Here is a 21,910-nt window from a genome sequence, read left to right on the forward strand (position 1 = left end):
AGGGTGTGTTCTACTATCTACCAACACCAGGAGAGACCAGGGTGTGTTCTACTATCTACCAACAATAGGAGAGACCAGGGTGTGTTCTACTATCTACCAACACCAGGAGAGACCAGGGTGTGTTCTACTATCTACCAACACCAGGAGAGACCAGGGTGTGTTCTACTATCTATCAACAATAGGAGAGACCAGGGTGTGTTCTACTATCTACCAACAATAGGAGAGACCAGGGTGTGTTCTACTATCTACCAACAACAGGAGAGACCAGGGTGTGTTCTACTATCTACCAACAATAGGAGAGACCAGGGTGTGTTCTACTATCTATCAACAATAGGAGAGACCAGGGTGTGTTCTACTATCTACCAACAACAGGAGAGACCAGGGTGTGTTCTACTATCTATCAACAACAATAGGAGAGACCAGGGTGTGTTCTACTATCTATCAACAACAGGAGAGACCAGGGTGTGTTCTACTATCTACCAACAATAGGAGAGACCAGGGTGTGTTCTACTATCTATCAACAATAGGAGAGACCAGGGTGTGTTCTACTATCTACCAACACCAGGAGAGACCAGGGTGTGTTCTACTATCTACCAACAATAGGAGAGACCAGGGTGTGTTCTACTATCTACCAACAACAGGAGAGACCAGGGTGTGTTCTACTATCTACCAACAACAGGAGAGACCAGGGTGTGTTCTACTATCTACCAACAACAGGAGAGACCAGGGTGTGTTCTACTATCTACCAACAATAGGAGAGACCAGGGTGTGTTCTACTATCTACCAACAATAGGAGAGACCAGGGTGTGTTCTACTATCTACCAACAATAGGAGAGACCAGGGTGTGTTCTACTATCTATCTACCAACAATAGGAGAGACCAGGGTGTGTTCTACTATCTACCAACAATAGGAGAGACCAGGGTGTGTTCTACTATCTACCAACAATAGGAGAGACCAGGGTGTGTTCTACTATCTATCTACCAACAATAGGAGAGACCAGGGTGTGTTCTACTATCTACCAACAACAGGAGAGACCAGGGTGTGTTCTACTATCTACCAACAATAGGAGAGACCAGGGTGTGTTCTACTATCTACCAACAATAGGAGAGACCAGGGTGTGTTCTACTATCTACCAACAATAGGAGAGACCAGGGTGTGTTCTACTATCTACCAACACCAGGAGAGACCAGGGTGTGTTCTACTATCTATCAACAATAGGAGAGACCAGGGTGTGTTCTACTATCTACCAACACCAGGAGAGACCAGGGTGTGTTCTACTATCTACCAACACCAGGAGAGACCAGGGTGTGTTCTACTATCTACCAACAATAGGAGAGACCAGGGTGTGTTCTACTATCTACCAACACCAGGAGAGACCAGGGTGTGTTCTACTATCTACCAACACCAGGAGAGACCAGGGTGTGTTCTACTATCTATCAACAATAGGAGAGACCAGGGTGTGTTCTACTATCTACCAACAATAGGAGAGACCAGGGTGTGTTCTACTATCTACCAACAACAGGAGAGACCAGGGTGTGTTCTACTATCTACCAACAATAGGAGAGACCAGGGTGTGTTCTACTATCTATCAACAATAGGAGAGACCAGGGTGTGTTCTACTATCTACCAACAACAGGAGAGACCAGGGTGTGTTCTACTATCTATCAACAACAATAGGAGAGACCAGGGTGTGTTCTACTATCTATCAACAACAGGAGAGACCAGGGTGTGTTCTACTATCTACCAACAATAGGAGAGACCAGGGTGTGTTCTACTATCTATCAACAATAGGAGAGACCAGGGTGTGTTCTACTATCTACCAACACCAGGAGAGACCAGGGTGTGTTCTACTATCTACCAACAATAGGAGAGACCAGGGTGTGTTCTACTATCTACCAACAACAGGAGAGACCAGGGTGTGTTCTACTATCTACCAACAACAGGAGAGACCAGGGTGTGTTCTACTATCTACCAACAACAGGAGAGACCAGGGTGTGTTCTACTATCTACCAACAATAGGAGAGACCAGGGTGTGTTCTACTATCTACCAACAATAGGAGAGACCAGGGTGTGTTCTACTATCTACCAACAATAGGAGAGACCAGGGTGTGTTCTACTATCTATCTACCAACAATAGGAGAGACCAGGGTGTGTTCTACTATCTACCAACAATAGGAGAGACCAGGGTGTGTTCTACTATCTACCAACAATAGGAGAGACCAGGGTGTGTTCTACTATCTATCTACCAACAATAGGAGAGACCAGGGTGTGTTCTACTATCTACCAACAACAGGAGAGACCAGGGTGTGTTCTACTATCTACCAACAATAGGAGAGACCAGGGTGTGTTCTACTATCTACCAACAATAGGAGAGACCAGGGTGTGTTCTACTATCTATCAACAACAGGAGAGACCAGGGTGTGTTCTACTATCTATCAACAACAATAGGAGAGACCAGGGTGTGTTCTACTATCTACCAACAATAGGAGAGACCAGGGTGTGTTCTACTATCTATCAACAATAGGAGAGACCAGGGTGTGTTCTACTATCTACCAACAATAGGAGAGACCAGGGTGTGTTCTACTATCTACCAACAATAGGAGAGACCAGGGTGTGTTCTACTATCTATCAACAATAGGAGAGACCAGGGTGTGTTCTACTATCTACCAACAACAGGAGAGACCAGGGTGTGTTCTACTATCTACCAACAACAGGAGAGACCAGGGTGTGTTCTACTATCTATCAACAACAGGAGAGACCAGGGTGTGTTCTACTATCTACCAACACCAGGAGAGACCAGGGTGTGTTCTACTATCTACCAACACCAGGAGAGACCAGGGTGTGTTCTACTATCTACCAACAACAGGAGAGACCAGGGTGTGTTCTACTATCTATCTACCAACAACAGGAGAGACCAGGGTGTGTTCTACTATCTACCAACACCAGGAGAGACCAGGGTGTGTTCTACTATCTATCTACCAACAATAGGAGAGACCAGGGTGTGTTCTACTATCTATCTACCAACACCAGGAGAGACCAGGGTGTGTTCTACTATCTACCAACAATAGGAGAGACCAGGGTGTGTTCTACTATCTATCTACCAACACCAGGAGAGACCAGGGTGTGTTCTACTATCTACCAACAATAGGAGAGACCAGGGTGTGTTCTACTATCTACCAACAACAGGAGAAACCAGGGTGTGTTCTACTGTCTACCAACAACAGGAGAGACCAGGGTGTGTTCTACTATCTATCTACCAACAACAGGAGAGACCAGGGTGTGTTCTACTATCTACCAACAACAGGAGAGACCAGGGTGTGTTCTACTATCTACCAACAATAGGAGAGACCAGGGTGTGTTCTACTATCTACCAACACCAGGAGAGACCAGGGTGTGTTCTACTATCTACCTACCAACAACAGGAGAGACCAGGGTGTGTACTACTATCTACCAACAACAGGAGAGACCAGGGTGTGTTCTACTATCTATCTACCAACAATAGGAGAGACCAGGGTGTGTTCTACTATCTATCAACAACAGGAGAGACCAGGGTGTGTTCTACTATCTATCAACAACAGGAGAGACCAGGGTGTGTTCTACTATCTACCAACAATAGGAGAGACCAGGGTGTGTTCTACTATCTATCAACAACAGGAGAGACCAGGGTGTGTTCTACTATCTACCAACAACAGGAGAGACCAGGGTGTGTTCTACTATCTACCAACAACAGGAGAGACCAGGGTGTGTTCTACTATCTACCAACAACAGGAGAGACCAGGGTGTGTTCTACTATCTACCAACAACAGGAGAGACCAGGGTGTGTTCTACTATCTATCAACAATAGGAGAGACCAGGGTGTGTTCTACTATCTACCAACAACAGGAGAGACCAGGGTGTGTTCTACTATCTATCAACAATAGGAGAGACCAGGGTGTGTTCTACTATCTACCAACAATAGGAGAGACCAGGGTGTGTTCTACTATCTACCAACAATAGGAGAGACCAGGGTGTGTTCTACTTTCTACCAACAATAGGAGAGACCAGGGTGTGTTCTACTATCTACCAACAACAGGAGAGACCAGGGTGTGTTCTACTATCTATCAACAACAGGAGAGACCAGGGTGTGTTCTACTATCTATCAACAACAGGAGAGACCAGGGTGTGTTCTACTATCTATCTACCAACAACAGGAGAGACCAGGGTGTGTTCTACTATCTACCAACAATAGGAGAGACCAGGGTGTGTTCTACTATCTACCAACAACAGGAGAGACCAGGGTGTGTTCTACTATCTACCAACAATAGGAGAGACCAGGGTGTGTTCTACTATCTACCAACAACAGGAGAGACCAGGGTGTGTTCTACTATCTACCAACAATAGGAGAGACCAGGGTGTGTTCTACTATCTACCAACACCAGGAGAGACCAGGGTGTGTACTACTATCTACCAACAATAGGAGAGACCAGGGTGTGTTCTACTATCTATCTACCAACAATAGGAGAGACCAGGGTGTGTTCTACTATCTACCAACAATAGGAGAGACCAGGGTGTGTTCTACTATCTATCTACCAACAACAGGAGAGGCCAGGGTGTGTTCTACTATCTACCAACACCAGGAGAGACCAGGGTGTGTTCTACTATCTACCAACAATAGGAGAGACCAGGGTGTGTTCTACTATCTACCAACAATAGGAGAGACCAGGGTGTGTTCTACTATCTACCAACAATAGGAGAGACCAGGGTGTGTTCTACTATCTACCAACAATAGGAGAGACCAGGGTGTGTTCTACTATTTACCAACAATAGGAGAGACCAGGGTGTGTTCTACTATCTACCAACAATAGGAGAGACCAGGGTGTGTTCTACTATCTATCAACAATAGGAGAGACCAGGGTGTGTTCTACTATCTACCAACAACAGGAGAGACCAGGGTGTGTTCTACTATCTACCAACAACAGGAGAGACCAGGGTGTGTTCTACTATCTACCAACAACAGGAGAGACCAGGGTGTGTTCTACTATCTACCAACAATAGGAGAGACCAGGGTGTGTTCTACTATCTACCAACAATAGGAGAGACCAGGGTGTGTTCTACTATCTACCAACAATAGGAGAGACCAGGGTGTGTTCTACTATCTATCAACAATAGGAGAGACCAGGGTGTGTTCTACTATCTATCAACAATAGGAGAGACCAGGGTGTGTTCTACTATCTATCAATAATAGGAGAGACCAGGGTGTGTTCTACTATCTACCAACAACAGGAGAGACCAGGGTGTGTTCTACTATCTATCAACAATAGGAGAGACCAGGGTGTGTTCTACTATCTACCAACAATAGGAGAGACCAGGGTGTGTTCTACTATCTACCAACAACAGGATAGACCAGGGTGTGTTCTACTATCTACCAACAATAGGAGAGACCAGGGTGTGTTCTACTATCTACCAACACCAGGAGAGACCAGGGTGTGTTCTACTATCTACCAACAATAGGAGAGACCAGGGTGTGTTCTACTATCTACCAACACCAGGAGAGACCAGGGTGTGTTCTACTATCTACCAACAATAGGAGAGACCAGGGTGTGTTCTACTATCTATCAACAATAGGAGAGACCAGGGTGTGTTCTACTATCTACCAACAATAGGAGAGACCAGGGTGTGTTCTACTATCTATCAACAATAGGAGAGACCAGGGTGTGTTCTACTATCTACCAACAATAGGAGAGACCAGGGTGTGTTCTACTATCTATCAACAATAGGAGAGACCAGGGTGTGTTCTACTATCTATCAACAATAGGAGAGACCAGGGTGTGTTCTACTATCTACCAACAATAGGAGAGACCAGGGTGTGTTCTACTATCTACCAACAACAGGAGAGACCAGGGTGTGTTCTACTATCTACCAACAATAGGAGAGACCAGGGTGTGTTCTACTATCTATCAATAATAGGAGAGACCAGGGTGTGTTCTACTATCTACCAACAACAGGAGAGACCAGGGTGTGTTCTACTATCTACCAACAACAGGAGAGACCAGGGTGTGTTCTACTATCTGCCAACAACAGGAGAGACCAGGGTGTGTTCTACTATCTACCAACAATAGGAGAGACCAGGGTGTGTTCTACTATCTACCAACACCAGGAGAGACCAGGGTGTGTTCTACTATCTACCAACAATAGGAGAGACCAGGGTGTGTTCTACAATCTATCTACCAACAATAGGAGAGACCAGGGTGTGTTCTACTATCTACCAACAACAGGAGAGACCAGGGTGTGTTCTACTATCTACCAACAACAGGAGAGACCAGGGTGTGTTCTACTATCTACCAACAATAGGAGAGACCAGGGTGTGTTCTACTATCTTCCAACAATAGGAGAGACCAGGGTGTGTTCTACTATCTACCAACACCAGGAGAGACCAGGGTGTGTTCTACTATCTACCAACACCAGGAGAGACCAGGGTGTGTACTACTGTCTACCTACCAACAATAGGAGAGACCAGGGTGTGTTCTACTATCTACCAACAACAGGAGAGACCAGGGTGTGTTCTACTATCTATCAACAATAGGAGAGACCAGGGTGTGTTCTACTATCTACCAACAACAGGAGAGACCAGGGTGTGTTCTACTATCTATCAACAATATGAGAGGCCAGGGTGTGTTCTACTATCTACCAACAATAGGAGAGACCAGGGTGTGTTCTACTATCTATCTACCAACAATAGGAGAGACCAGGGTGTGTTCTACTATCTACCAACAACAGGAGAGACCAGGGTGTGTTCTACTATCTACCAACAATAGGAGAGACCAGGGTGTGTTCTACTATCTACCAACAATAGGAGAGACCAGGGTGTGTTCTACTATCTACCAACAATAGGAGAGACCAGGGTGTGTTCTACTATCTACCAACACCAGGAGAGACCAGGGTGTGTTCTACTATCTATCAACAATAGGAGAGACCAGGGTGTGTTCTACTATCTACCAACACCAGGAGAGACCAGGGTGTGTTCTACTATCTACCAACACCAGGAGAGACCAGGGTGTGTTCTACTATCTACCAACAATAGGAGAGACCAGGGTGTGTTCTACTATCTACCAACACCAGGAGAGACCAGGGTGTGTTCTACTATCTACCAACACCAGGAGAGACCAGGGTGTGTTCTACTATCTATCAACAATAGGAGAGACCAGGGTGTGTTCTACTATCTACCAACAATAGGAGAGACCAGGGTGTGTTCTACTATCTACCAACAACAGGAGAGACCAGGGTGTGTTCTACTATCTACCAACAATAGGAGAGACCAGGGTGTGTTCTACTATCTATCAACAATAGGAGAGACCAGGGTGTGTTCTACTATCTACCAACAACAGGAGAGACCAGGGTGTGTTCTACTATCTATCAACAACAATAGGAGAGACCAGGGTGTGTTCTACTATCTATCAACAACAGGAGAGACCAGGGTGTGTTCTACTATCTACCAACAATAGGAGAGACCAGGGTGTGTTCTACTATCTATCAACAATAGGAGAGACCAGGGTGTGTTCTACTATCTACCAACACCAGGAGAGACCAGGGTGTGTTCTACTATCTACCAACAATAGGAGAGACCAGGGTGTGTTCTACTATCTACCAACAACAGGAGAGACCAGGGTGTGTTCTACTATCTACCAACAACAGGAGAGACCAGGGTGTGTTCTACTATCTACCAACAACAGGAGAGACCAGGGTGTGTTCTACTATCTACCAACAATAGGAGAGACCAGGGTGTGTTCTACTATCTACCAACAATAGGAGAGACCAGGGTGTGTTCTACTATCTACCAACAATAGGAGAGACCAGGGTGTGTTCTACTATCTATCTACCAACAATAGGAGAGACCAGGGTGTGTTCTACTATCTACCAACAATAGGAGAGACCAGGGTGTGTTCTACTATCTACCAACAATAGGAGAGACCAGGGTGTGTTCTACTATCTATCTACCAACAATAGGAGAGACCAGGGTGTGTTCTACTATCTACCAACAACAGGGGAGACCAGGGTGTGTTCTACTATCTACCAACAATAGGAGAGACCAGGGTGTGTTCTACTATCTACCAACAATAGGAGAGACCAGGGTGTGTTCTACTATCTATCAACAACAGGAGAGACCAGGGTGTGTTCTACTATCTATCAACAACAATAGGAGAGACCAGGGTGTGTTCTACTATCTACCAACAATAGGAGAGACCAGGGTGTGTTCTACTATCTATCAACAATAGGAGAGACCAGGGTGTGTTCTACTATCTACCAACAATAGGAGAGACCAGGGTGTGTTCTACTATCTACCAACAATAGGAGAGACCAGGGTGTGTTCTACTATCTATCAACAATAGGAGAGACCAGGGTGTGTTCTACTATCTACCAACAACAGGAGAGACCAGGGTGTGTTCTACTATCTACCAACAACAGGAGAGACCAGGGTGTGTTCTACTATCTATCAACAACAGGAGAGACCAGGGTGTGTTCTACTATCTACCAACACCAGGAGAGACCAGGGTGTGTTCTACTATCTACCAACACCAGGAGAGACCAGGGTGTGTTCTACTATCTACCAACAACAGGAGAGACCAGGGTGTGTTCTACTATCTATCTACCAACAACAGGAGAGACCAGGGTGTGTTCTACTATCTACCAACACCAGGAGAGACCAGGGTGTGTTCTACTATCTATCTACCAACAATAGGAGAGACCAGGGTGTGTTCTACTATCTATCTACCAACACCAGGAGAGACCAGGGTGTGTTCTACTATCTACCAACAATAGGAGAGACCAGGGTGTGTTCTACTATCTATCTACCAACACCAGGAGAGACCAGGGTGTGTTCTACTATCTACCAACAATAGGAGAGACCAGGGTGTGTTCTACTATCTACCAACAACAGGAGAAACCAGGGTGTGTTCTACTGTCTACCAACAACAGGAGAGACCAGGGTGTGTTCTACTATCTATCTACCAACAACAGGAGAGACCAGGGTGTGTTCTACTATCTACCAACAACAGGAGAGACCAGGGTGTGTTCTACTATCTACCAACAATAGGAGAGACCAGGGTGTGTTCTACTATCTACCAACACCAGGAGAGACCAGGGTGTGTTCTACTATCTACCTACCAACAACAGGAGAGACCAGGGTGTGTACTACTATCTACCAACAACAGGAGAGACCAGGGTGTGTTCTACTATCTATCTACCAACAATAGGAGAGACCAGGGTGTGTTCTACTATCTATCAACAACAGGAGAGACCAGGGTGTGTTCTACTATCTATCAACAACAGGAGAGACCAGGGTGTGTTCTACTATCTACCAACAATAGGAGAGACCAGGGTGTGTTCTACTATCTACCAACAACAGGAGAGACCAGGGTGTGTTCTACTATCTACCAACAACAGGAGAGACCAGGGTGTGTTCTACTATCTACCAACAACAGGAGAGACCAGGGTGTGTTCTACTATCTACCAACAACAGGAGAGACCAGGGTGTGTTCTACTATCTATCAACAATAGGAGAGACCAGGGTGTGTTCTACTATCTACCAACAACAGGAGAGACCAGGGTGTGTTCTACTATCTATCAACAATAGGAGAGACCAGGGTGTGTTCTACTATCTACCAACAATAGGAGAGACCAGGGTGTGTTCTACTATCTACCAACAATAGGAGAGACCAGGGTGTGTTCTACTTTCTACCAACAATAGGAGAGACCAGGGTGTGTTCTACTATCTACCAACAACAGGAGAGACCAGGGTGTGTTCTACTATCTATCAACAACAGGAGAGACCAGGGTGTGTTCTACTATCTATCAACAACAGGAGAGACCAGGGTGTGTTCTACTATCTATCTACCAACAACAGGAGAGACCAGGGTGTGTTCTACTATCTACCAACAATAGGAGAGACCAGGGTGTGTTCTACTATCTACCAACAACAGGAGAGACCAGGGTGTGTTCTACTATCTACCAACAATAGGAGAGACCAGGGTGTGTTCTACTATCTACCAACAACAGGAGAGACCAGGGTGTGTTCTACTATCTACCAACAATAGGAGAGACCAGGGTGTGTTCTACTATCTACCAACACCAGGAGAGACCAGGGTGTGTACTACTATCTACCAACAATAGGAGAGACCAGGGTGTGTTCTACTATCTATCTACCAACAATAGGAGAGACCAGGGTGTGTTCTACTATCTACCAACAATAGGAGAGACCAGGGTGTGTTCTACTATCTATCTACCAACAACAGGAGAGACCAGGGTGTGTTCTACTATCTACCAACACCAGGAGAGACCAGGGTGTGTTCTACTATCTACCAACAATAGGAGAGACCAGGGTGTGTTCTACTATCTACCAACAATAGGAGAGACCAGGGTGTGTTCTACTATCTACCAACAATAGGAGAGACCAGGGTGTGTTCTACTATCTACCAACAATAGGAGAGACCAGGGTGTGTTCTACTATTTACCAACAATAGGAGAGACCAGGGTGTGTTCTACTATCTACCAACAATAGGAGAGACCAGGGTGTGTTCTACTATCTATCAACAATAGGAGAGACCAGGGTGTGTTCTACTATCTACCAACAACAGGAGAGACCAGGGTGTGTTCTACTATCTACCAACAACAGGAGAGACCAGGGTGTGTTCTACTATCTACCAACAACAGGAGAGACCAGGGTGTGTTCTACTATCTACCAACAATAGGAGAGACCAGGGTGTGTTCTACTATCTACCAACAATAGGAGAGACCAGGGTGTGTTCTACTATCTACCAACAATAGGAGAGACCAGGGTGTGTTCTACTATCTATCAACAATAGGAGAGACCAGGGTGTGTTCTACTATCTATCAACAATAGGAGAGACCAGGGTGTGTTCTACTATCTATCAATAATAGGAGAGACCAGGGTGTGTTCTACTATCTACCAACAACAGGAGAGACCAGGGTGTGTTCTACTATCTATCAACAATAGGAGAGACCAGGGTGTGTTCTACTATCTACCAACAATAGGAGAGACCAGGGTGTGTTCTACTATCTACCAACAACAGGATAGACCAGGGTGTGTTCTACTATCTACCAACAATAGGAGAGACCAGGGTGTGTTCTACTATCTACCAACACCAGGAGAGACCAGGGTGTGTTCTACTATCTACCAACAATAGGAGAGACCAGGGTGTGTTCTACTATCTACCAACACCAGGAGAGACCAGGGTGTGTTCTACTATCTACCAACAATAGGAGAGACCAGGGTGTGTTCTACTATCTATCAACAATAGGAGAGACCAGGGTGTGTTCTACTATCTACCAACAATAGGAGAGACCAGGGTGTGTTCTACTATCTATCAACAATAGGAGAGACCAGGGTGTGTTCTACTATCTACCAACAATAGGAGAGACCAGGGTGTGTTCTACTATCTATCAACAATAGGAGAGACCAGGGTGTGTTCTACTATCTATCAACAATAGGAGAGACCAGGGTGTGTTCTACTATCTACCAACAATAGGAGAGACCAGGGTGTGTTCTACTATCTACCAACAACAGGAGAGACCAGGGTGTGTTCTACTATCTACCAACAATAGGAGAGACAAGGGTGTGTTCTACTATCTATCAATAATAGGAGAGACCAGGGTGTGTTCTACTATCTACCAACAACAGGAGAGACCAGGGTGTGTTCTACTATCTACCAACAACAGGAGAGACCAGGGTGTGTTCTACTATCTGCCAACAACAGGAGAGACCAGGGTGTGTTCTACTATCTACCAACAATAGGAGAGACCAGGGTGTGTTCTACTATCTACCAACACCAGGAGAGACCAGGGTGTGTTCTACTATCTACCAACAATAGGAGAGACCAGGGTGTGTTCTACAATCTATCTACCAACAATAGGAGAGACCAGGGTGTGTTCTACTATCTACCAACAACAGGAGAGACCAGGGTGTGTTCTACTATCTACCAACAACAGGAGAGACCAGGGTGTGTTCTACTATCTACCAACAATAGGAGAGACCAGGGTGTGTTCTACTATCTTCCAACAATAGGAGAGACCAGGGTGTGTTCTACTATCTACCAACACCAGGAGAGACCAGGGTGTGTTCTACTATCTACCAACACCAGGAGAGACCAGGGTGTGTACTACTGTCTACCTACCAACAATAGGAGAGACCAGGGTGTGTTCTACTATCTACCAACAACAGGAGAGACCAGGGTGTGTTCTACTATCTATCAACAATAGGAGAGACCAGGGTGTGTTCTACTATCTACCAACAACAGGAGAGACCAGGGTGTGTTCTACTATCTATCAACAATATGAGAGGCCAGGGTGTGTTCTACTATCTACCAACAACAGGAGAGACCAGGGTGTGTTCTACTATCTACCAACAATAGGAGAGACCAGGGTGTGTTCTACTATCTACCAACAACAGGAGAGACCAGGGTGTGTTCTACTATCTACCAACAATAGGAGAGACCAGGGTGTGTTCTACTATCTACCAACAATAGGAGAGACCAGGGTGTGTTCTACTATCTACCAACACCAGGAGAGACCAGGGTGTGTTCTACTATCTACCAACACCAGGAGAGACCAGGGTGTGTACTACTGTCTACCTACCAACAATAGGAGAGACCAGGGTGTGTTCTACTATCTACCAACAACAGGAGAGACCAGGGTGTGTTCTACTATCTACCAACAACAGGAGAGACCAGGGTGTGTTCTACTATCTACCAACAATAGGAGAGACCAGGGTGTGTTCTACTATCTACCAACAACAGGAGAGACCAGGGTGTGTTCTACTATCTATCTACCAACAACAGGAGAGACCAGGGTGTGTTCTACAATCTATCTACCAACAACAGGAGAGACCAGGGTGTGTTCTACTATCTACCAACAATAGGAGAGACCAGGGTGTGTTCTACTATCTATCTACTAACAATAGGAGAGACCAGGGTGTGTTCTACTATCTACCAACACCAGGAGAGACCAGGGTGTGTTCTACTATCTACCAACAACAGGAGAGACCAGGGTGTGTTCTACTATCTACCAACAACAGGAGAGACCAGGGTGTGTTCTACTATCTATCAACAATAGGAGAGACCAGGGTGTGTTCTACTATCTATCAACAATAGGAGAGACCAGGGTGTGTTCTACTATCTACCAACAATAGGAGAGACCAGGGTGTGTTCTACTATCTACCAACAACAGGAGAGACTAGGGTGTGTTCTACTATCTATCTACCTACAATAGGAGAGACCAGGGTGTGTTCTACTATCTACCAACAATAGGAGAGACCAGGGTGTGTTCTACTATCTATCTACCAACAATAGGAGAGACCAGGGTGTGTTCTACTATCTACCAACAATAGGAGAGACCAGGGTGTGTTCTACTATCTACCAACACCAGGAGAGACCAGGGTGTGTTCTACTATCTACCAACACCAGGAGAGACCAGGGTGTGTACTACTGTCTACCTACCAACAATAGGAGAGACCAGGGTGTGTTCTACTATCTACCAACAACAGGAGAGACCAGGGTGTGTTCTACTATCTACCAACAACAGGAGAGACCAGGGTGTGTTCTACTATCTACCAACAATAGGAGAGACCAGGGTGTGTTCTACTATCTACCAACAACAGGAGAGACCAGGGTGTGTTCTACTATCTATCTACCAACAACAGGAGAGACCAGGGTGTGTTCTACTATCTATCTACCAACAACAGGAGAGACCAGGGTGTGTTCTACTATCTACCAACAATAGGAGAGACCAGGGTGTGTTCTACTTTCTATCTACTAACAATAGGAGAGACCAGGGTGTGTTCTACTATCTACCAACACCAGGAGAGACCAGGGTGTGTTCTACTATCTACCAACAACAGGAGAGACCAGGGTGTGTTCTACTATCTACCAACAACAGGAGAGACCAGGGTGTGTTCTACTATCTATCTACTAACAATAGGAGAGACCAGGGTGTGTTCTACTATCTACCAACAATAGGAGAGACCAGGGTGTGTTCTACTATCTATCTACTAACAATAGGAGAGACCAGGGTGTGTTCTACTATCTACCAACACCAGGAGAGACCAGGGTGTGTTCTACTATCTATCAACAATAGGAGAGACCAGGGTGTGTTCTACTATCTACCAACAACAGGAGAGACCAGGGTGTGTTCTACTATCTATCAACAATAGGAGAGACCAGGGTGTGTTCTACTATCTACCAACAACAGGAGAGACCAGGGTGTGTTCTACTATCTACTAACAATAGGAGAGACCAGGGTGTGTTCTACTATCTACCAACAATAGGGGAGACCAGGGTGTGTTCTACTATCTACTAACAATAGGAGAGACCAGGGTGTGTTCTACTATCTACCAACAATAGGAGAGACCAGGGTGTGTTCTACTATCTACCAACAATAGGAGAGACCAGGGTGTGTTCTACTATCTACCAACACCAGGAGAGACCAGGGTGTGTTCTACTATCTATCAACAACAGGAGAGACCAGGGTGTGTTCTACTATCTATATACCAACAATAGGTGAGACCAGGGTGTGTTCTACTATCTACCAACAATAGGAGAGACCAGGGTGTGTTCTACTATCTACCAACAATAGGAGAGACCAGGGTGTGTTCTACTATCTACCAACAACAGGAGAGACCAGGGTGTGTTCTACTATCTACCAACAATAGGTGAGACCAGGGTGTGTTCTACTATCTATCTACTAACAATAGGAGAGACCAGGGTGTGTTCTACTATCTACCAACAACAGGAGAGACCAGGGTGTGTTCTACTATCTACCAACACCAGGAGAGACCAGGGTGTGTTCTACTATCTACTAACAATAGGAGAGACCAGGGTGTGTTCTACTATCTATCTACCAACAACAGGAGAGACCAGGGTGTGTTCTACTATCTATCTACTAGCAATAGGAGAGACCAGGGTGTGTTCTACTATCTATCTACCAACAACAGGAGAGACCAGGGTGTGTTCTACTATCTATCAACAATAGGAGAGACCAGGGTGTGTTCTACTATCTATCTACTAACAATAGGAGAGACCAGGGTGTGTTCTACTATCTACCAACAACAGGAGAGACCAGGGTGTGTTCTACTATCTACCAACAACAGGAGAGACCAGGGTGTGTTCTACTATCTACCAACAACAGGAGAGACCAGGGTGTGTTCTACTATCTACCAACAATAGGAGAGGCCAGGGTGTGTTCTACTATCTACCAACAATAGGAGAGACCAGGGTGTGTTCTACTATCTACCAACACCAGGAGAGACCAGGGTGTGTTCTACTATCTATCAACAATAGGAGAGACCAGGGTGTGTTCTACTATCTACCAACACCAGGAGAGACCAGGGTGTGTTCTACTATCTATCTACCAACAACAGGAGAGACCAGGGTGTGTTCTACTATCTACCTACCAACAATAGGAGAGACCAGGGTGTGTTCTACTATCTACCAACAATAGGAGAGACCAGGGTGTGTTCTACTATCTACCAACAATAGGAGAGACCAGGGTGTGTTCTACTATCTACCAACAATAGGAGAGACCAGGGTGTGTTCTACTATCTACCAACAATAGGAGAGACCAGGGTGTGTTCTACTATCTACCAACACCAGGAGAGACCAGGGTGTGTTCTACTATCTACCAACAATAGGAGAGACCAGGGTGTGTTCTACTATCTACCAACACCAGGAGAGACCAGGGTGTGTTCTACTATCTACCAACACCAGGAGAGACCAGGGTGTGTTCTACTATCTACCAACACCAGGAGAGACCAGGGTGTGTTCTCCTATCTACCAACACCAGGAGAGACCAGGGTGTGTTCTACTATCTACCAACACCAGGAGAGACCAGGGTGTGTCCTACTATCTACCAACAATAGGAGAGACCAGGGTGTGTACTACTATCTACCAACAATAGGAGAGACCAGGGTGTGTTCTACTATCTACCAACAACAGGATAGACCAGGGTGTGTTCTACTATCTATCTACCAACAATAGGAGAGACCAGGGTGTGTTCTACTATCTATCAACAACAGGAGAGACCAGGGTGTGTTCTACTATCTACCAACAATAGGAGAGACCAGGGTGTGTTCTACTATCTATCAACAATAGGAGAGACCAGGGTGTGTTCTACTATCTATCAACAATAGGAGAGACCAGGGTGTGTTCTACTATCTACCAACAATAGGAGAGACCAGGGTGTGTTCTACTATCTACCAACAACAGGAGAGACCAGGGTGTGTTCTACTATCTATCTACCAACAATAGGAGATACCAGGGTGTGTTCTACTATCTACCAACAATAGGAGAGACCTGGGTGTGTTCTACTATCTACCAACAACAGGAGAGACCAGGGTGTGTTCTACTATCTATCTACCAACAATATGAGAGACCAGGGTGTGTTCTACTATCTATCAACAATAGGAGAGACCAGGGTGTGTTCTACTATCTATCAACAACAGGAGAGACCAGGGTGTGTTCTACTATCTACCAACAATAGGAGAGACCAGGGTGTGTTCTACTATCTATCAACAATAGGAGAGACCAGGGTGTGTTCTACTATCTACCAACAACAGGAGAGACCAGGGTGTGTTCTACTATCTACCAACAATAGGAGAGACCAGGGTGTGTACTACTATCTATCTACCAACAATAGGAGAGACCAGGGTGTGTTCTACTATCTATCTACCAAAAATAGGAGAGACCAGGGTGTGTTCTACTATCTATCTACCAACAATAGGAGAGACCAGGGTGTGTTCTACTATCTATCTACCAACAATATGAGAGACCAGGGTGTGTTCTACTATCTACCAACAATAGGAGAGACCAGGGTGTGTTCTACTATCTATCAACAATAGGAGAGACCAGGGTGTGTTCTACTATCTATCAACAATAGGAGAGACCAGGGTGTGTTCTACTATCTACCAACAACAGGAGAGACCAGGGTGTGTTCTACTATCTACCAACAACAGGAGAGACCAGGGTGTGTTCTACTATCTATCAACAATAGGAGAGACCAGGGTGTGTTCTACTATCTACCAACAACAGGAGAGACCAGGGTGTGTTCTACTATCTACCAACAATAGGAGACACCAGGGTGTGTTCTACTATCTACCAACAACAGGAGAGACCAGGGTGTGTACTACTATCTACCAACAATAGGAGAGACCAGGGTGTGTTCTACTATCTACCAACAATAGGAGAGACCAGGGTGTGTTCTACTATCTACCAACAACAGGAGAGACCAGGGTGTGTTCTACTATCTACCAACAATAGGAGAGACCAGGGTGTGTTCTACTATCTACCAACACCAGGAGAGACCAGGGTGTGTTCTACTATCTATCTACCAACAATAGGAGAGACCAGGGTGTGTTCTACTATCTACCAACAACAGGAGAGACCAGGGTGTGTTCTACTATCTACCAACAATAGGAGAGACCAGGGTGTGTTCTACCAACAATAGGAGAGACCAGGGTGTGTTCTACTATCTATCTACCAACAACAGGAGAGACCAGGGTGTGTTCTACTATCTACCAACAACAGGAGAGACCAGGGTGTGTTCTACTATCTACCAACACCAGGAGAGACCAGGGTGTGTTCTACTATCTACCAACACCAGGAGAGACCAGGGTGTGTTCTACTATCTACCAACAACAGGAGAGACCAGGGTGTGTTCTACTATCTACCAACAATAGGAGAGACCAGGGTGTGTTCTACTATCTACCAACAATAGGAGAGACCAGGGTGTGTTCTACCAACAATAGGAGAGACCAGGGTGTGTTCTACTATCTATCTACCAACAACAGGAGAGACCAGGGTGTGTTCTACTATCTACCAACAACAGGAGAGACCAGGGTGTGTTCTACTATCTACCAACACCAGGAGAGACCAGGGTGTGTTCTACTATCTACCAACACCAGGAGAGACCAGGGTGTGTTCTACTATCTACCAACAATAGGAGAGACCAGGGTGTGTTCTACTATCTACCAATAATAGGAGAGACCAGGGTGTGTTCTACTATCTACCAATAATAGGAGAGACCAGGGTGTGTTCTACTATCTACCAACAATAGGAGAGACCAGGGTGTGTTCTACTATCTATCAACAACAGGAGAGATCAGGGTGTGTTCTACTATCTACCAACACCAGGAGAGACCAGGGTGTGTTCTACTATCTACCAACAATAGGAGAGACCAGGGTGTGTTCTACTATCTACCTACCAACAATAGGAGAGACCAGGGTGTGTTCTACTATCTACCAACAACAGGAGAGACCAGGGTGTGTTCTACTATCTACCAACAACAGGAGAGACCAGGGTGTGTTCTACTATCTACCAACACCAGGAGAGACCAGGGAGTGTACTTACCACATTCTGCCTCATCGCTCCAGTCATCACAGTCGTTATATCCGTTACAAACAAGTTTCCTGGGGACACATAGTCCAGTCACACACAGGAAGTGGTCGTGTCCTCCACAGACAGCTTCAAAACAGACCAACAGAACAACAGTTAGCACTTAATACACACACACACAGCAAGTGTGAATATTTAGTCTAGTGAGTGTGTATATAGTGTGTATATATAGTCTAGTGAGTGTGTATATAGTGTGTATATATAGTCTAGTGAGTGTGTATATAGTGTGTATATATAGTCTAGTGTGTGTGTATATATTGTGTATATATAGTCTAGTGTGTGTGTATATATAGTCTAGTGAGTGTGTATATATTGTGTATATATAGTCTAGTGAGTGTGTATATAGTGTGTATATATAGTCTAGTGAGTGTGTATATAGTGTGTATATATAGTCTAGTGAGTGTGTATATATTGTGTGTATATAGTCTAGTGAGTGTGTATATAGTGTGTATATATAGTCTAGTGAGTGTGTATATAGTGTGTATATATAGTCTAGTGAGTGTGTATATAGTGTGTATATATAGTCTAGTGAGTGTGTATATATTGTGTGTATATATAGTCTAGTGAGTGTGTATATATTGTGTATATATAGTCTAGTGAGTGTGTATATATTGTGTAAATATAGTCTAGTGAGTGTGTATATAGTGTGTATATATAGTCTAGTGAGTGTGTATATATTGTGTGTATATATAGTCTAGTGAGTGTGTATATATTGTGTATATATAGTCTAGTGAGTGTGTATATATTGTGTATATATAGTCTAGTGAGTGTGTATATATTGTGTATATATAGTCTAGTGAGTGTGTATATATAGTGTGTATATATAGTCAACTGAGTGTGTATATATTGTGTATATATAGTCTAGTGTGTGTGTATATATAGTGTGTATATATAGTCTAGTGAGTGTGTATATATTGTGTATATATAGTCTAGTGTGTGTGTATATATAGTCTAGTGTGTGTGTATATATAGTATGGTGAGTGTGTATATAGTGTGTATTTAGTCTAGTGTGTGTATATAGTGTGTATATATAGTCTAGTGAGTGTGTATATATAGTATGGTGAGTGTGTATAAATAGTCTAGTGTGTGTGTATATATAGTCTAGTGAGTGTGTATATAGTGTGTATATAGTGTGTATATAGTGTGTATATATAGTCTAGTGAGTGTGTATATAGTGTGTATTTATTGTGTATATATAGTCTAGTGAGTGTGTATATAGTGTGTATTTAGTCTAGTGTGTGTATATAGTGTGTATATATAGTCTAGTGAGTGTGTATATAGTGTGTATTTAGTCTAGTGTGTGTATATAGTGTGTATATATAGTCTAGTGAGTGTGTATATAGTGTGTATTTAGTCTAGTGTGTGTATATAGTGTGTATTTAGTCTAGTGTGTGTATATAGTGTGTATATATAGTCTAGTGAGTGTGTATATAGTGTGTATTTAGTCTAGTGTGTGTATATAGTGTGTATATATAGTCTAGTGAGTGTGTATATAGTGTGTATTTAGTCTAGTGTGTGTATATAGTGTGTATATATAGTCTAGTGAGTGTGTATATAGTGTGTATTTAGTCTAGTGTGTGTATATAGTGTGTATATATAGTCTAGTGAGTGTGTATATAGTGTGTATATATAGTCTAGTGAGTGTGTATATAGTGTGTATTTAGTCTAGTGTGTGTATATAGTGTGTATATATAGTCTAGTGAGTGTGTATATAGTGTGTATATATAGTCTAGTGAGTGTGTATATAGTGTGTATATAGTGTGTATATATAGTCTAGTGAGTGTGTATATAGTGTGTATTTATTGTGTATATATAGTCTAGTGAGTGTGTATATAGTGTGTATATAATGTGTATATATAGTCTAGTGAGTGTGTATATAGTGTGTATATAGTGTGTATATATAGTCTAGTGAGTGTGTATATAGTGTGTATTTATAGTCTAGTGAGTGTGTATATAGTGTGTATATATAGTCTAGTGAGTTTGTATATAGTGTGTATTTATTGTGTATATATAGTCTAGTGAGTGTGTATATAGTGTGTATTTATAGTCTAGTGAGTGTGTATATAGTGTGTATATAGTGTGTATATATAGTCTAGTGAGTGTGTATATAGTGTGTATTTATTGTGTATATATAGTCTAGTGAGTGTGTATATAGTGTGTATATAATGTGTATATATAGTCTAGTGAGTGTGTATATAGTGTGTATATAGTGTGTATATATAGTCTAGTGAGTGTGTATATAGTGTGTATTTATTGTGTATATATAGTCTAGTGAGTGTGTATATAGTGTGTATATAATGTGTATATATAGTCTAGTGAGTGTGTATATAGTGTGTATATAGTGTGTATATATAGTCTAGTGAGTGTGTATATAGTGTGTATTTATAGTCTAGTGAGTGTGTATATAGTGTGTATATATAGTCTAGTGAGTGTGTATATATAGTCTAGTTAGTGTGTATATAGTGTGTATATAGTCTAGTGAGTGTGTATATAGTGTGTATATAGTCTAGTGAGTGTGTATATAGTGTGTATATATAGTCTAGTGAGTGTGTATATAGTATGTATATATAGTCTAGTGAGTGTGTATATAGTGTGTATGTATAGTCTAGTGAGTGTGTATATAGTGTGTGTATATAGTCTAGTGAGTGTGTATATAGTGTGTATATATTGTCTAGTGAGTGTGTATATAGTGTGTATATATAGTCTAGTGAGTGTGTATATAGTGTGTATTTATTATGTATATATAGTCTAGTGTGTGTATATATAGTCTAGTGAGTGTGTATATAGTGTGTATATAGTGTGTATATATAGTCTAGTGTGTGTATATAGTGTGTATAAATAGTCTAGTGAGTGTGTATATATTGTGTATATAGTGTGTGTATAGTGTGTATATAGTGTGTATATAGTGTGTGTATAGTGTGTATATAGTGTGTATATAGTGTGTATATAGTGTGTATATAGTGTGTATAGTGTGTATATAGTGTGTATATAGTGTGTAGAGTAGGTATATAGTGTGTATATAGTGTGTATATAGTGTGTCGAGTAGGTATGTAGTGTGTATATAGTGTGTATATAGTGTGTAGAGTATGAATAGTGTGTATATAGTGTGTATATAGTGTGTATATAGTGTGTATATAGTGTGTAGAGTATGTATATAGTGTGTATACAGTGTGTATATAGTGTGTATTTAGTGTGTGTATAGTGTGTATATAGTGTGTATATAGTGTGTGTATAGTGTGTATATAGTGTGTATATAGTGTGTATATAGTGTGTGTATAGTGTGTATATAGTGTGTATAGTGTGTATATAGTGTGTATATAGTGTGTAGAGTATGTATATAGTGTGTATATAGTGTGTGTATAGTGTGTATATAGTGTGTGTATAGTGTGTATATAGTGTGTATAGTGTGTATAGTGTGTATATAGTGTGTATATAGTGTGTAGAGTAGGTATATAGTGTGTATATAGTGTGTATA

The 21,910-nt window shown here is 43.1% G+C and overlaps 1 protein-coding gene across 1 annotated transcript in view; it reads right to left on the minus strand.

The window, feature by feature from the left end:
* The window catches only part of corin (corin, serine peptidase), a 213,503-nt gene that overhangs the window by 152,325 nt on the left and 39,268 nt on the right, over nucleotides 1–21,910 (minus strand). The window contains exon 6 of the mRNA XM_055937047.1: nucleotides 18,391–18,504. Within this exon, the coding sequence (XP_055793022.1) occupies nucleotides 18,391–18,504 (114 nt within the window). The remainder of the gene's footprint in view (nucleotides 1–18,390; nucleotides 18,505–21,910) is intronic.

Source organism: Salvelinus fontinalis, chromosome 11 (genome assembly GCF_029448725.1).
Source record: "Salvelinus fontinalis isolate EN_2023a chromosome 11, ASM2944872v1, whole genome shotgun sequence".
In the NCBI taxonomy this organism is placed as follows: domain Eukaryota; kingdom Metazoa; phylum Chordata; class Actinopteri; order Salmoniformes; family Salmonidae; genus Salvelinus; species Salvelinus fontinalis.